This window comes from Schistocerca nitens, chromosome 8 (genome assembly GCF_023898315.1).
Source record: "Schistocerca nitens isolate TAMUIC-IGC-003100 chromosome 8, iqSchNite1.1, whole genome shotgun sequence".
Lineage (NCBI taxonomy): Eukaryota > Metazoa > Arthropoda > Insecta > Orthoptera > Acrididae > Schistocerca > Schistocerca nitens.
The window spans coordinates 418,182,504-418,198,336 of record NC_064621.1 but is presented as its reverse complement, the minus strand read 5'-3'; the positions used below and the strand labels follow the sequence as shown (position 1 = coordinate 418,198,336).

Genomic DNA, 15,833 nt, shown 5'->3' with positions numbered 1-15,833 from the left:
ACATTCATGGCACCGTGATCCCATTCCAGCTCGATACCGGAGCTGCAGTTTCATTGATCAATAAAGACACGTACAAACAACTGGGCACACCTCCCTTGTGTGCCGCAAGTGTTAAGTTAACTAGCTATTCCGGTCACAAGATCCCTGTGTTAGGACAGTACAGCCTTCTTGCAACATAAAAGGGACACACAAAACTTGTGTCATTTTGTGTCCTTCGTTCTTCTTCTGCTGTGAACTTGTTTGGTTTAGATTTATTTCAGTTGTTTAACTTGTCTATAGTAAATCAGGTCCTATCAGTGAACCAGACTGTGCCTTCAGCCAGTGTTTCTCGTCTATGTGAAGAATTTGCTGACATTTTTGCACCGGGCCTTGGTTGCGCTAAGAACTATGAAGCACATTTGGAACTGAAAGTAAACGCGCAACTGAATTTTTTCCGAGCGCGCAATGTTCCCCATGCATTGCGTGATGAGGTCGCAAGAACATTGAACGATTTGGAATCACAAGGTGTGATTGAACGTGTGCAGGCTTCTCTCTGGGCCTCACCCTTAGTAATATTGCCAAAACATTCCGGAAAATTGAGACTTTGTGTGGACTTCAAGGCAACGGTGAATCCACAACTAGTGATTGCAACTTTTCCTTTACCCCACCCGGAAGATCTTTTTGACAAACTGTGCCCGGGTAAAAAATTTTCGAAGTTGGACCTAGCAGATGCGTACTTGCAAATACCAGTGGACGACGAATCCCAGCGCGTCTTGGTGGTTAACACGAATCTTGGTTTGTATCGATTCAAAAGACTGCCATTCGGGTGTGCATCCGCCCCTGCATTGTTTCAGCAATATTTACAAACTGTTTGTGCGTCGGTCCCTACTGCAGCAAACTATCTGGACGATATTGTGATCTCCGGAAAGACGGAAGAAGAACATTTAGCCAATCTCAGAACATTATTTCAGGTCTTGCGACAAAATGGTCTTCGCTTGCGGAAGGACAAATGTGTGTTTTTTGCTCGTGACTTACCCTATCTGGGACATGTAATCAATGCCCAAGGCATACATCCCAGTCCCGAGCACCTCCATGCCATACAAGACTTGCCTTCGCCGCAGAATTTGAAGCAGCTACAGAGTGTGCTGGGAAAAATGAATTACTATAAGAAATATGTGCGCAACGCCTCTTCCATTTCAGCTCCGCTTCATCGCTTACGCCGTAAAGGTGTTCCGTTCGTCTGGACGACGGAATGCGAACGCGCCTTTCGCCAGTTGAAATCGGCATTGCTTTCAAATACTTGCCTTACGCCATTCGATCCCCAGAAACCCCTTTTGTTGATGGTAGATGCATCGGATTTCGGGATCGGTGCTGTGCTTGCGCACAAAGATGGATCGCATGATCGCCCTATTGCCTTTGCGTCCAAATTGCTCTCGTCTGCGCAAAGACATTATTCACAGATTGAGAAAGAAGCTTTGGCTCTCGTATTTGGTGTTACTAAGTTTCATGATTTCTTGTATGGTCGTCACTTTACCATCATCACCGACCACAAACCCTTGACGTCGTTTTTTCATCCGAACAAGCCTGTACCTCCACGTACAGCGCAGAAATTCATTCGCTGGTCTATTTTCCTCTCGCAGTACCGCTACGATATCTTGTATCGGTCCACTGCTAAGCACGGAAACGCCGATGCGTTGTCCCGTTTGCCTGTTGCTGAGGATAGAGCATTCGATTCTTCCGAACTTGCTTGCATGTTCATTGACTCGGAAACCGATGACGTGGTCGAATCGTTTCCGATTGATTTTCGTCGTGCAGCTACAGCCACAGCTGCTGACCATGTCCTTGCTACCGTTTTGCGTTTTGTTGCTACGCAATGGCCTTGTCAAAGTCACGGATCGAGGATCCGTTGGTTCGCCGATTTTTTGCTCACAAGGAGAGACTTTTTGTTCGACGTGGTGTTTTGCTGTTGCGTTCTGATAATGATCAATCCAGGGTCGTGGTCCCACGTTCGTTACAGTCCTCTGTCTTACGGCTTCTACACCAAGGACATTGGGGTATAGTGCGAACGAAACAACTTGCTCGTCAGCACTGTACTTGGTTCGAAATCGATGCTGCAATTACGAATATGTGCTCTTCTTGCATGGCGTGTGCCGAACAACATTCCGCGCCACTGCGGAAATTCTTTGCATGGCCGAAAGCCACTTCCCCTTGGCAACGTTTACACATCGATTTTGCTGGTCCATTCTGGAATGCTCGATGGTTGGTTGTGGTAGATTCATTCAGTAATTTTCCTTTTGTTGTCCGGATGTCTTCCACGACGTCATCTGCCACCATCCAAGCGTTGTCTGCTATCTTTTGCATTGAAGGTCTTTCGCAGACTATTGTTTCCGACAATGGCCCACAATTCATGTCCGCAGAATTTCAGTCATTCTGCAAGGCCAATGGTATTCAACATCTGACATCCGCGCCGTTTTCGCCTCAGTCAAACGGTGCCGCTGAACGATTGGTCCGGACTTTCAAGTCACAGATGTTGAAGCTGAAAGAGTCGCATTCTCGGGAGGACGCGTTATTGCTCTTCTTGTCCTCGTATCGCTCTCAGCCCCGAGATGGTCGCTCGCTGGCTGAGTTGCTCCACGGTCGTCCTCATCGAACCTTGATGTCTTTGCTACATCCGCCGCATCAGGTTCCTGTGCAGCGGCAGCCACCTGCTTTTGCTCCAGGCGACGTTGTATACTATCGCAACTATCGCGGTTCACGGCGTTGGCTCGCAGGGCGCATTCTTCGCTGCCTCGGCCGCGCTATGTATCTGGTTTTGGGGGCCTCTGGTGAGGTGCGTCGGCATCTCAATCAGCTGCGCCTCTGTCGTCGCACGGGTTCTGCCGCTCCCCGTCTGCTTTCAGCGACGGTGCCGTCATGTCAGCGCCCTGGGGACCCATTACTGGCTCGCCTCATCCCCAGGTGTTACCGACGATGCCTTCCATTTTGCCCCATGGCGACGCGCCGCCGCCGCCGCCTGTTCTCCCGCCGGCGACGCCCGCAGTGGACGCGTCGCTGCAACCGCCGGGCGCCTCCCTGGGTCACGCGCCGCCGATCGCTTCCCGTGACCAGCTGTCCTCCGACTTGGAACTCTTGCCCGCTCCGGACCAGATGTCGTCTTCGCCCGTCGGGTACCCCGACGCGATGGAGGTCGACCCTTCGGCCCATCCTGTCTCTCTACGGGCGCATACACCGCATGTTGGCGTGCACCCTGGACTAGGTTTTCACGCGTTTCCTAGCTCCCCTCGGACCGAATGGCCGGGTGCGGGTGGCACGGCCTCGCCTGTTGTTAGGCTCCCCAACTCGTCGCATACGTCAACATGGGGGCCTCCCCACGGCAGGCGGAAGCCTTATAACGCAACCGTACGCCGATTTGCGGGGGAGGAATGTGGTGTCACTGCCAGACACCACACTTGCTAGGTGGTAGCCTTTAAATCGGCCGCGGTCCATTAGTATACGTCGGACCCGCGTGTCGCCACTGTCAGTGATTGCAGACCCAGCACCGCCACACGGCAGGCCTAGAGAGACTTACTAGCACTCGCCCCAGTTGTACAGCCGACGTTCATAGGAATGGTTCACTGACAATCACGCTCTCATTTGCCGAGACGATAGTTAGCATAGCCTTCAGCTACGTCATTTGCTACGACCTACCAAGGCGCCATTACCAGTTATATTGAGCTTATTATAAAACCTGTACCGTCAAGAGCGATGTACACCAATTATGGATTAAAGTTAAGTATTACATCATCTACGTACTTTATTTGCAATTCTCAAGACATTGTCCTGTTCCAGACCTCACGGCCGTCTGCGTGTAATTAAACGCGTGCATTTCGACCTCCTCTAGCAACACGGTGTTGGCTCTTCTGCCAACACTACACATACAGTCACTAATGTCTTTTGACGTTATCACCGTTTCTTCCTTTCCTCATAAAAAACGGTGGGCAAAACTGGAACGTAATACTAGGCCCAAAAACAGCTTCTATCAAAGAGGATACACATGTAGTCAACAACCTGCTAGAGTATATTAAATGTGTTTTGAATGGTATAGTCGTGTTTTAGACAGTGGGCAGTTCCGTGAACCACAGGTATAATGGGTATCTTCACAGAAACTGTTAGAAGCAATGTTTTATGTTATTTCATCACTAATATAGTCGTTGCAACACGCTTATATTTCATAATGTTAACTCATATATTGTGTTGCACATATATAAAATTTACTTTCTTGACTTAATTGTATGTCCCAGAGATTTCTCTACGCGGGATCCATGGAACACGACGTACGCTATGTAAACTATAGTGGTTGGACATAGACATGAAAACACCGCAATAAATACATGCTTGTACATAAATGCAGATGTTAGCCAAGCCTGCAGACTGTGTTAAACCATGAACGGCACCTGTGCAGTGTCCTCAACACGATGCGTATGCCAGTCGTGATCAGAACACTGTTTTGTGTAGTTGTGAGTGTGTTATGTCGAAATCAAGTGATTTCGAACGTGGGCGTGCTCGTATGCTGGGTGCTGCTGCAACCGAGGTAGCCGAAGTGTTTGGTGTTTCAAGGGGCACTGTATGGAAGATTTATAACACATAACAGAGAAAGCAGAAAAACATCATAGCCGCGCGGGATTAGCCGAGCGGTCTCAGGCGCTGCAGTCACGGACTGTGCGGCTGGTCCCGGCGGAGGTTCGAGTCCTCCCTCGGGCATGGGTGTGTGTGTTTGTCCTTAGTATAATTTAGGTTAAGTAGTGTGTAAGCTTAGGGACTGATGACCTTAGCAATTAAGTCCCATAAGATTTCACACAAACACACACACAAAAAAAGGTTCAAATGGCTCTGAGCACTATGGGAATTAACATCTGAGGTCATCAGTCCCCTATAACTTAGAACTACTTAAACCTAACCAACCTAAGGACATCACACACATCCATGCCCGAGGCAGGATTCGAACCTGCGATCGTAGCGGTCGCGCTGTTCCGGACTGAAGCGCCTAGAGCCGCTCGGCCACCATGGCCGACCGAAAACGAAGTGGACTATGGGGCAATGGAAGAATGTCATTTGCTCGGGTGAATCTCGTCTCACACTGATTCCACCTTTTGGCGGAGTTTACGTCCTAAGAGTGAAACATGGCGGGTTCGGTGATGATTTAGGAAACCATATCGCGGTATTCTAAATGATCTCATTGTCACTCTGCAAGATCACTTTACTGCTAAGGATAATGTGGCCATTTTGACTGGTCAGGCCCACCCCATGGTACAACGTTCGTTTCCAAATGGTGACGCCCCTGTTCACACAGCTCGCATCGTCCAGGACTGGTTTTGTGAGAGCGAGGACGAACTGTCGCATCTCTCATGCCACAACACTCGCCAGATATTAAATGTGTTTTGAGCCTTTGTGGTCTTCTTTGGAGAGACGGATGCGTAATCGCTATCCACCACCACCATCGTTACCTTAACGTTTCACTATTTTGGAGGAAGAATGGTATAAAATTCCCTTGAAAACCATACAGGACTTGAATGTATGCAATCAGACACGGCTGGAATCTGGTTTGAATGTCAAAGGATTTTCTACAAAGTATTGGGCATGGTAATGAGTTGAGTTTTTGGTGTTTCACATTTTTGTCCACACCTTGTACTTCAATATCTTTCATGCTCTCTTACCAGTAAGACAACTATTTGTAACAGATATTCACGGAGATGAAGAACACTATGTTGCACGCTATTTGCTATCCTGGTTCCCAGATTAATCAGATCTTACTTGTCACTGAGCACCCACTTAGAATGCTGACTACTTGCTTGTAATTATGGAAATTAGATTACTTATGTCTAGATATTTGGTGTTACTTATTCGTTGACATATATCGGAACTAATGGAACACATACTGAAACAAACTGTAGTTTTCCTGCGGCTAGTTCAAAAATGGCTCAAATGGCTCTAAGCACTATGGGACTTAACATCTGAGGTCATCAGTCCTCTAGACTTACGGGCTACTTAAACCTAACTGACCTAAGGACATAACACACATCGATGCGCGAGGCAAGATTCGAACCTGCGACCTAACAGCAGCGCGGAACCGGACTGAGGCGCCTAGAACCGCTCGGCCACATCGGCCGGCTCCTTCGGCAAGTGGAGCAACGCATATTTAAGTGCGTGCTCATACCATAATCGTCGATTGAGTGATAAGAGATACAACAATTAATTACTTAAAAAACTTTTTTATACTATACCTTATCATGTGCGTCAGGATCCTTGTCACTGCTTTCTATACGATTGCGTTTCGTATTTTCTATTATGTATGTCTTCTCCTTCTCTGAGACCCTGGGATGAGATTCTGGGTCGTCATACACAAAGTAAACCCAGGGGAGGATTAAAAATGTCGTTATACCGCCATATATGTAGAAGACGGAACTCCATCCCAAATTCTTCACCATTGTTCCTGACGAAGCCATAGAAAGCACGGTACCTAAGTAGTTTGCTGCAACAGAATAGGAAATGATTAGTTTACATCTTCCATTTACGAATCACGATGGAAATGATAGTAAACTGAGATAGGATATATTACTGAGACAGTTAAACAATGCTGATAAGAATCTTAGTGTTCGATTAGCAGTGAGTTATCTCTATACGTCCATGAAATATTTCTGATAATGTTTATAACATTTTATATTTTTTCTGACTGTGTGTACTTTGCACGGATTACGTCGCTAACTAAAACATGTGTCGGGATTATAGCCACATGTAGTTCACTTCTTTATGCACTGATATTACTCAGAGAGTAGCACTTTTTCACTCACCACTGATGATGAATTCTTAGATGTTGTCGTGCTGGAAAATGCTGTCTAGAATTGACCATTCGTTCAACAGCTTAGAAGGCTAAACGTCCTTCTAAGCTAAAACTTGATTTCAGACTGGTATGGCAGACAACTTTAATTAGTTATAAAATCTGAGATTTCGTACAATGCAGGGAAGAACTCAATATATCAAGTGTAGACTAGGAGGTGCAAGTGTTTATAGCGGGCGTTAAGGCTAAAGTTTCTTATGAGACTGAAGGCCGAAATCATTGACATTCATATAGCGTAGGATTTAGGAGTATATACTGTGTACCAACTTATCGAAATGCCTCGAAGAAAACGATCTATTCATACGTGGCCAGCGCGGATTCAGAAATTACCATTCATGTGAAATATAACAGTCCCTTTATTCACACGAAGTAACGAGTGATACCGCTAGGGGATCTCACGTGATTTCATATTTCTAGATTTCCAGAAGACTTTTGACACCGATGGTCACATCTAATCAGTTTCCCTGCCTATGAAGTACAGTATTAACTGCTCGACTGGATTCGTGATTTTCTGTAGGAAAGTTCACAGATCCTAGTAACCGACGAAGGGTCATATAGTAAAACCAATGGTATATTTAAGATTTTAGAAGGTACCGTTATAGGCTCTCAGCTGTTTTCAAACGAATTAGTAGACGGTCTGAGCAGCCCTCTTGGATTGCATAGGGTGCTGTCATTTGCTGCCTAACAAATTTATCGGAAGATCCAAATGAATTACAAAATATTGTAAACAAGATGTGGTGCGAGAAGTGGCAGTTTCTTCAGTACTTTAAAAAGTGTAAGGTCATCCACATGGATACAAAAAAATTACGGTTATATCCGGTTAGACGATAAATTTCACAAATTTAAAGGTTGCCAGTTCAGTTAAATGCCTAGGTACTACCACTGCCAATAACTTAAACTGGAGCCATTACACAGAAAACGTTGAAAGGACAGCGAACCAAAGACTACGTTTTATTGGCAGAACACTTAGATAAAGCAACATATCTGCCAAAGAGACTGCCTAACCCGGCTTGATCTGTCTCTTCGGAGTATTACAGTGCCTATGGGATCCTCACCAGATAGGATTGACTTAGAACATCAGGCGGGATACTTCCGCAATATTACAATCTTCAACTTTCTCCTCCGAATTCGAAACGATGGCTCTCACTTACTTAGGGAGAAATGACCAATGTAATAAAATAAGAAAAATCAGACCTCGGGCAGAAATATTTAGGTACTCATTTTTCCACGTGCTATTCAAGATCCTTTGAAAGTGGTTTTGTGAACCCTCTACCTGACACTTAAGAGTGAAGTGAAGAATAATCATTTTGATGCAGATGTAGACGTTGTACTAAATTATACTGAGCCTTAATTAAACAATCCATTATTTTGATCGTACCCCAAAGGCTGACGATACAGTCAGGTTAGTACATCATAAAGCTATCTATGCACTTTCAGCATTGCAGCGCGTCAGCAATCGTAAGTATAGAAATGATTATGAAAAATCCGCCTCGCCTGCACAAACTACCTGATGGTTACCTAGGTTTCAGCGTGGGTAACCACGTCTTCTTCAGAACAAATATAAAACAGCTTGCCTAAATAGGCATAGTCAAGGGCTAAAATCAACACCTACAGCGACAAGGCCCCATAAAAATTTTTACAAATACACGGTACATGTGTACCAAGTCAAAAATATTACTTATCTCAACCATGTGTGTGCTGCCTCGCCCCAGCCAACGTATGATGGTCACAGGCTCTCCACCGAACTCAGCCTGGAGAGCCTGTGACCATCGTACGTTGGCTGGGGCGAGGCAGCACACACATGGTTGAGATAAGTAATATTTTTGACTTGGTACACATGTACCGTGTATTTGTAAAAATTTTTATGGGGCCTTGTCGCTGTAGGTGTTGATTTTAGCCCTTGACTATGCCTATTTAGGCAAGCTGTTTTATATTTGTTCTGAAGACGACGTGGTTACCCACGCTGAAACCTAGGTAACCATCAGGTAGTTTGTGCAATCGAGGCGGATTTTTCATAATTATTTCTATCTATGCACCCTGTGCAGTCATTTGCGGTTTTTGTAGGTCCATAAAAATGCTCCTCCTCGTCAGTTCGGAATTGGGTAGAATACTCTGACTAAAACAACTTACAAGATCAGTCTTAAGGCAAGAAGTTTATCTGAGCTGTTTCTTGTCGTAACCGATGGATCGTTTTTGCTGGTTATGCACTGCCACAACAAGTGGAGTCGAAACTGTGATCGGAGTACATTCCTGTTTCAGTCCAATTCGTATTCGAAAACACTGTGCGGAGTTAACACTTTTCAAGTATAATCTAGCAGCTGTGTGAAAATAGTTTACTGTATTCCGCACATCTTCGACAGATTAGTGATCAGAGACTTTCTAAGGAGTTTTAGTCAGAGTGTTCTACATAATGCCGAAGTTTTGAGGAAGCGCATTTTATGGGCATTGTAGAGCCCGCGTCCACAACAGGCCTCCGTTAGATGGTAAAGATGCGGTCTTATTAGGCGAGGAAACGCCCCTGCAGCTTGGACACTTGATATCGCCCCTATGTCGCACAGATGTTCATGTGTTGCATGCACTGGCCGGTTAGTTCCCATGTCTTCTTCATTGTACAGCTTCCTGTGGATTTTCTGGGCTGTTTCTCTCAAAGGACGTCCTCACGTTCATCTCTACACACTTTTCTCTTTTTCTAGCATTTTGTTTTACATTTCTCTGATTTTTCTCTGCTATGCACACTGTGAGCTAACGAGCATTGCGGTCTCATTTAAATATATGGCCGAAAGGGTCATCCTACAGGAATTGTGAAATGAACCCTGTCGTCCATGACCGCGTGCCACAAAGGACACCAGTTCACCACGATATGGGGACGTCCACAGGCGTCTATTGTCTATTGAGGCCTAAGCGCTGCAGTGTGCGAGTGAGACAGACGAGAACTACGTCATAGGGAAACCCAGTAGAAGACTTTTGTGGCCAAAGAGACGTAGCAGTGTTAAAATGGCGGACCTAAGGTCGGCCATAAAGGGAAACATTTATGAAAACTATTTAATTCTGTAGTACTGCAGGGAACAAGCCACAGTATTTTAATCTGCCATCCTCCATAAAAATTCATGGCGAGCCCAATAAAACTTGAATATTGATCATATCCATAATAGTTTAGGATTTACTGTTAAAGTGAAATTGACAAGTTTTGTAACAAAGACCTGAATGCTAAAATCTGAACGCTTTGGTCAATCTTAACGATCGACATTTAAAATACAAGGGCATCATTAGAATGACAAATGTTGTAAATATCAACTCCGTAACTTTATTTGTTTAAACGATATAGTAAATTTAAATTATCTATATTTTCATTTAAGCATCAGATCATCATTTCCTCCACACAAAACACATTGAACGATGACAGCATGACACCTTATTGAAGCATTAGGTAATAGAACATGTGTTGTAAATTTTAGTGCATAATAGTTACTTTTATTCTGTATTTATCAGAAAGCACGTTGGTGCAAGGCTAGTGGCCGTGACATTCAACGCTAAGAAGGAAATAGTATTGGTTTTATGTAAAAGAATTTTACGTTTATTATGCAATGGATATTAATTTTACTTTATTTAGAACGTGACAGTGGTCAAGCTTTTATTATTTAAATATGTTAAAATGTAAAGTAATGTAGAATAAATTGTAGCCAATCAGATGGACCGCTTCGAGGTCAGTGCTGGTGGAGACGTGAAAGCGGACGGTCGGTCTTTAGGCAGCTAGGAAGAGAAACGACTTAGAAACTTTCGTGTTGTATGGTATCACGGGACTTTGTCCGGTTAGCAGGCGTGCGCCTGGTGTGAACCCTAACTTTTCGTAAAGGTAACGAGGTGGAATATTAGACTTCTATTTCGCGATGGGATTGTGAACGAACTGTGTCAACTGGATATGCGCTCGTGTGTAATAGTAATTCTAAATACGTCCACTTTCGCTATTAGTTTGCTTTCTGAATAAACATTATTCTAACCAAATCGCAACTGTGTGGCCTACATCATTTATGGATCGTTAATTTAATTCCCGATATTACTATTACTGTTATTATATGTTATATTAACTTTGTATTTCGCAAACTTGCCGTCAGCCAGACAATTAAACCAAAGGATCACAAGTGTCTAATTTAGGGCGTGTAATGCGAACTTTCGGATGTTAGCTCACAACACTAAGCCCATTACTATTATAAGCTATTACGGAACACTCATCGCCATTGATTTTTAAGAATCTTACCATTAATACCATATATGTTTGGAATAAAGATTGTCATCATTCCTGCCAAAAGAACGTTCAACGACAGTTTCTTTTCGGTATTGAAATATGCTTGCCATGTACTTTCGTGAAACTTCACAGTAGAATAAATAGAATGAATGATGGCAAATGATGGATAAAATGTCTGAAAGAAATCTATTCTCTAGGCAAAAATCCCTATAGGATCTATAAGTACCAGTCTCCAGTTATTGGCCATAAGATGTCTCCCAAGAAGTTAAAAAATTTAAATAAACTATCAGCATTCTCATCTACTATTAAAAGGAAGCTCCAACAAATGTCAGAAACATTTCTACGAGAGGAGCAATGCCGATGTCGTAAAGGCAGGCCCCATGCACATGCATCGTTTGTTTTAAAATATCTGATAGAAAAGAGAAGAGATTTCAAGAAAGCAATACTTCTGTTAGAAGAGAAGACAGTTCAAGAAGCCACAATTTCTTTTGTTTCTAGGCTATGAGGAGGTCTATGATAAGATACGCATGTTGAAATTATGGGACATACTCACTGATTACAATGTATCCCTAAGGTTATTGAATGCTATTAAACGACTTTACGTTAACACTAAAATTAGTATAAACTAACCGTTATTGACTGAAAACCAGGGACTAAAACAAGGGTGGGGTCTTTCACCAATCTTGTATACGAACAAAAAGTTTTAGAAGAATGGAAGTCTAAAAACCCAAAACGGATGGACCTGGGAAGGAACAAATTTATTAACAATTTTTTTTTTTTGCAGAGGATCCAATTCCCCTAGCAGACAGTAAAAGCGCTTTACAAGAAAGTGTTTAAATCGAATAACGTTTTAGTAATACTTATAAAATGGTTACATCTGTAAGAAGAGCAAAAATAATGATAAACAGTAAAACAGTAGAACAGGTAAACTCGTTCAAATATATCGAGACAGATGTATCAATCTGCAGAACTATTTCAGATGTGGTTCAAAATATGCAGAAACATAACGCTATAAATGGTTATGTAAGCAAGTATCTTGGTAGAACTATGAGGAAAGAGATAACACTAAACCCACACAACGTGGCGGCTTAGCGTGCTCTTACGTACGAAAGTGAAAACTAGATGTTTGGACGAAGAATTGAGGCTTCTGAGATGAAGTTTCTGAGGTAACTTCTTGGACTAATGTTAAAAGAGCGCGGAGTGAAGATACGAGGCAACAACTTCACGTCTAGACGTAAAAACAGAAGATATTAGATTTAAAAAAAAAAACGGTATGGCTACATCAAAAGGCTGTTACCTGAGCGCCTGCATTGAACGAAACTGCAAAATGGTACATAGGGAGGCAATGAAGAGAAGACAACAGTTTCGTTACATTTCCTTGGTTTCGAAACTGGCCAACATACACTCCTTGAAATGGAGTTAGAAGAAGTAGTATTCTCATGCCTGTTGATGTATTTCTTTGTTTAAACGGTTATTAGAACATAATTGAAATACGAAGCAGACACGCTGTAGCCTGTATGGATGACTACAGTCGTATTCTGGGTGCGCCCTTACTGGGCGTGGTACGCCGTTAGCTCCCTCTAACTAGTGGAGTGGCTAGTTAGCCAGGTTGAGGACTACACACGAAGTACAGTCAGAGTGGTACTCGTCTTACGCGAGAAAATAAAATACTAAATTAAACATCAAACCCTGTGGTACTAAACTCGATCTTCATCAAACTCGTTACTGGGTTACACCTGGACATGGCCTACATCGAATTTAGAATTTTCATTGTTTGAACATATTTATTATGAAAATTAATGTTCATTTAAATGTACGAAAATATAAAAAATTGTTTACAATGATTGAATTACAGCCCTAAAGCGTAGGCAGCGAATGTAAGAACAAATGGACAAGTAAGCTCCGGTGTCCGGGTTTTATATTTAGCGTTCGTTTCATTTGGTTACTCCTTTGTGAGAACAGCTGCTTGCTGTAGCTACGCCAATTACGCATTACGAAGCGCAGGAAATTTCTTACTGTGCGGAGTGGTGCAACGGCTAATGTAACGGATTCGGATTCGAGACGAGCTAGTTCTAATTTCCAACTGGCGTTTCTTCTATGGCCATCATCTGTCCACAGATGAATGAAGGCATCTTTTATATTCTTCATTTTCGATTCTATATTGTCAATTACCACTGTCTTACAGCAGTCATTTTGATTTCATGCCGCCACCCTTCAGAGGACTCCGGCCCCCAACGTCAAAAATGAACCATCATTTTAATTTACCAGCTGCACTATGTGGCCATTCCATTTTTCTTTCAGCCTGGTAATTTTCTCGAGAATGTCTGTTACCCGTTTTGATCTTCTGTGGATTTCATTTCTGATTTTGTCCCTGCGGCTGCAACACAGCATCCGCCTCAGCATTGGTATTTGCGTACACTGTAATTTATGAGACTCAAATTGTTTGAACCAAAGATTCTGTACGGTAAGTTTTTACTTATAGGGCGCAGGTACAGCAGATGTTCATTTCCGGCTGGTACGTCTTCATTGGTCAGGATGAACAAAAACAGTCAGGAACCTTCTCGATTCAAATCTATTCTTCAACGAATATCTGCCTTTTGGTTGGCTTTCGCTAGCTCAGTTTATGGCTGTGATAGATATTTTCTGAGACGAATTCAGTAGCTTAATAATAAATTCTGACAAGTTGGATGTCAGGGCTCACAGTTCTAACCACTTAAAACTGAACACAATGCTTTTGAAATAGTTTCCGAATAATCAACCAACGCCATAAACACAGGTCGGGCCATTCAGGCTTGTTGAAAACTTTGTTTAAGAATGACCTCGAATAACTAGTCTGATAGCTCAAAAGTGAAAGGTATGAGGCGTTCAGTAGGTAATATCACACTTTTTTTTTTTTTTTTTTTTTTTGTCGACCAATTTCGGTTGAAAAATACAGGATTTGTTGTGGGTCATCGTGGGATATTCCCGCTTCAGCCCATATAGTTTCATAAAGTTCCGATATGGGGCAGCGCTATACATAGCCTTGAAACCGGCATCTGTAAGGGAGGTGCGTTCCGGCGGAAAACAAGAGTATTGCAGATCTTCATAGGTGCTGCTAGAATGGCTACGGAGAGCCAACAGTGAACAAAAGCACGGTGAGTTGTTGGGCTAGGCGTCTGTCATCGTTGCAACAAGGTCGTGCAAACCTGTCCGATCTCTCGCGTATCGGTCGGCAGCACGCTGCTGTACAGTGTTCGAATTCGCGGACACTGTCATTCGAGGTTATCGACTGATCACTAGCAAACATCTCGCTGCTAAACTGGACTTCTCGGTTGGTAGTACTGACACACTCGCCCGACGGTTGGGGTACCCAAAGCTGTGTGCCAGTTTGGTTCCTTGCCGCCTAACAGACGATAAAGAGCAACGAATGACCACCTGTGCGGAATTTCTTGCGCCCTACGCTGATAGTGACAGTTTGTTGTCGAACGTCGTCACAGGTGGTGAAACATGGGTTCACCACTTACAACACGAAACAAACGGCAATCTATGGAGAGACGCCACACCACCTTTACTCCGAAGAAATAGTTAAAAGCCGCACCCTCAGCCGATAAAGTCATGGCGACGGTCTTCTGGGACTCCGAAGAGTTATTCTGTGTGACGTCCCATTTCATGGTGCGAAGATCCACTCTGAAGTGTATTTTGATACCCTCAGGAAACTGAAGAAACTATTTCAGCGTGTTCGTCGCCATAAAAATGCAAACGAGCTTATCCTTCTCCATGACAATGCAAGCCCTCACACAAATCTGCGCACCCGAGAGGAGCTCACAAAATTTCCGTGGATTATTCTTCCTCCTCACTGAAGCCCGGAATTCGCATCTCCCGACTTCCATCTGGTTGGCCTAATGAAGGATGCACTCCACGGGAAGCAGTACGTGGATGATGGGAAGATGATGAAGCAAGACGATGCCTCCAACATCGGCTAATAGAGTGGTACCACGCGGGCATACAGGCCCTCCTACTAAGGTGGCGTAAGACCGTCGTACTGTACACAGACTATTTTGAAAAAAATCCATTTTGTAATCAAAAGAGTGGGGAATAATATGGTGTACAGGAATTCTGAATAAAACTAACATACTTTCAATAAAAAAAGTGTTTCATTACTTACTGAAAGTACCTTGTATATTATAGATCTCCTAGTTACTAAGAGTGTACCAGTGAGAGAGGGATCAGCGACCATAATGCTATTACAGATACAATGGTCACCAAAGGCAGAAATATTTTCAAGACAGCGAGGAGTACTTTTGTTTGGTCGAACTGTTTGAGAGTCAATATCATTTCCTTTAAAGAATGACTACAAAACATTTAGTTCAGATTTGGCAAACGCAGAACAATTGTAGTTAAAGTTGAAAGACTTTATGAACCACGTTCTGGCTAAATACTCTCCAAGGTGAATAATAAGAGATAGCAAAGACCCACACTCGTGTAACTCAAGATCACTAACGATACTAAATAAAAGAAGCAGCATATGCATCTGTAAACTTTGAGGATATATATATATATATATATATATATATATATATATATATATATATATATATATATATACAAAGTTAAGTCCCATAGTGCTCAGAGCCATTTCAACCATTTGAATATGGCTCTGAGCACTAAATGGTTCAAATGGCTCTGAGCACTATGGGACTTAACATCTATGGTCATCAGTCCCCTAGAACTTAGAACTACTTAAACCTAACTAACCTA

The 15,833-nt window shown here is 43.2% G+C and overlaps 1 protein-coding gene across 1 annotated transcript in view; it reads right to left on the bottom strand.

Moving 5' to 3' along the window:
• The window catches only part of LOC126199271 (sialin-like), a 113,160-nt gene that overhangs the window by 49,056 nt on the left and 48,271 nt on the right, over positions 1 to 15,833 (bottom strand). The window contains exon 5 of the mRNA XM_049936079.1: positions 6,240 to 6,487. Within this exon, the coding sequence (XP_049792036.1) occupies positions 6,240 to 6,487 (248 nt within the window). The remainder of the gene's footprint in view (positions 1 to 6,239; positions 6,488 to 15,833) is intronic.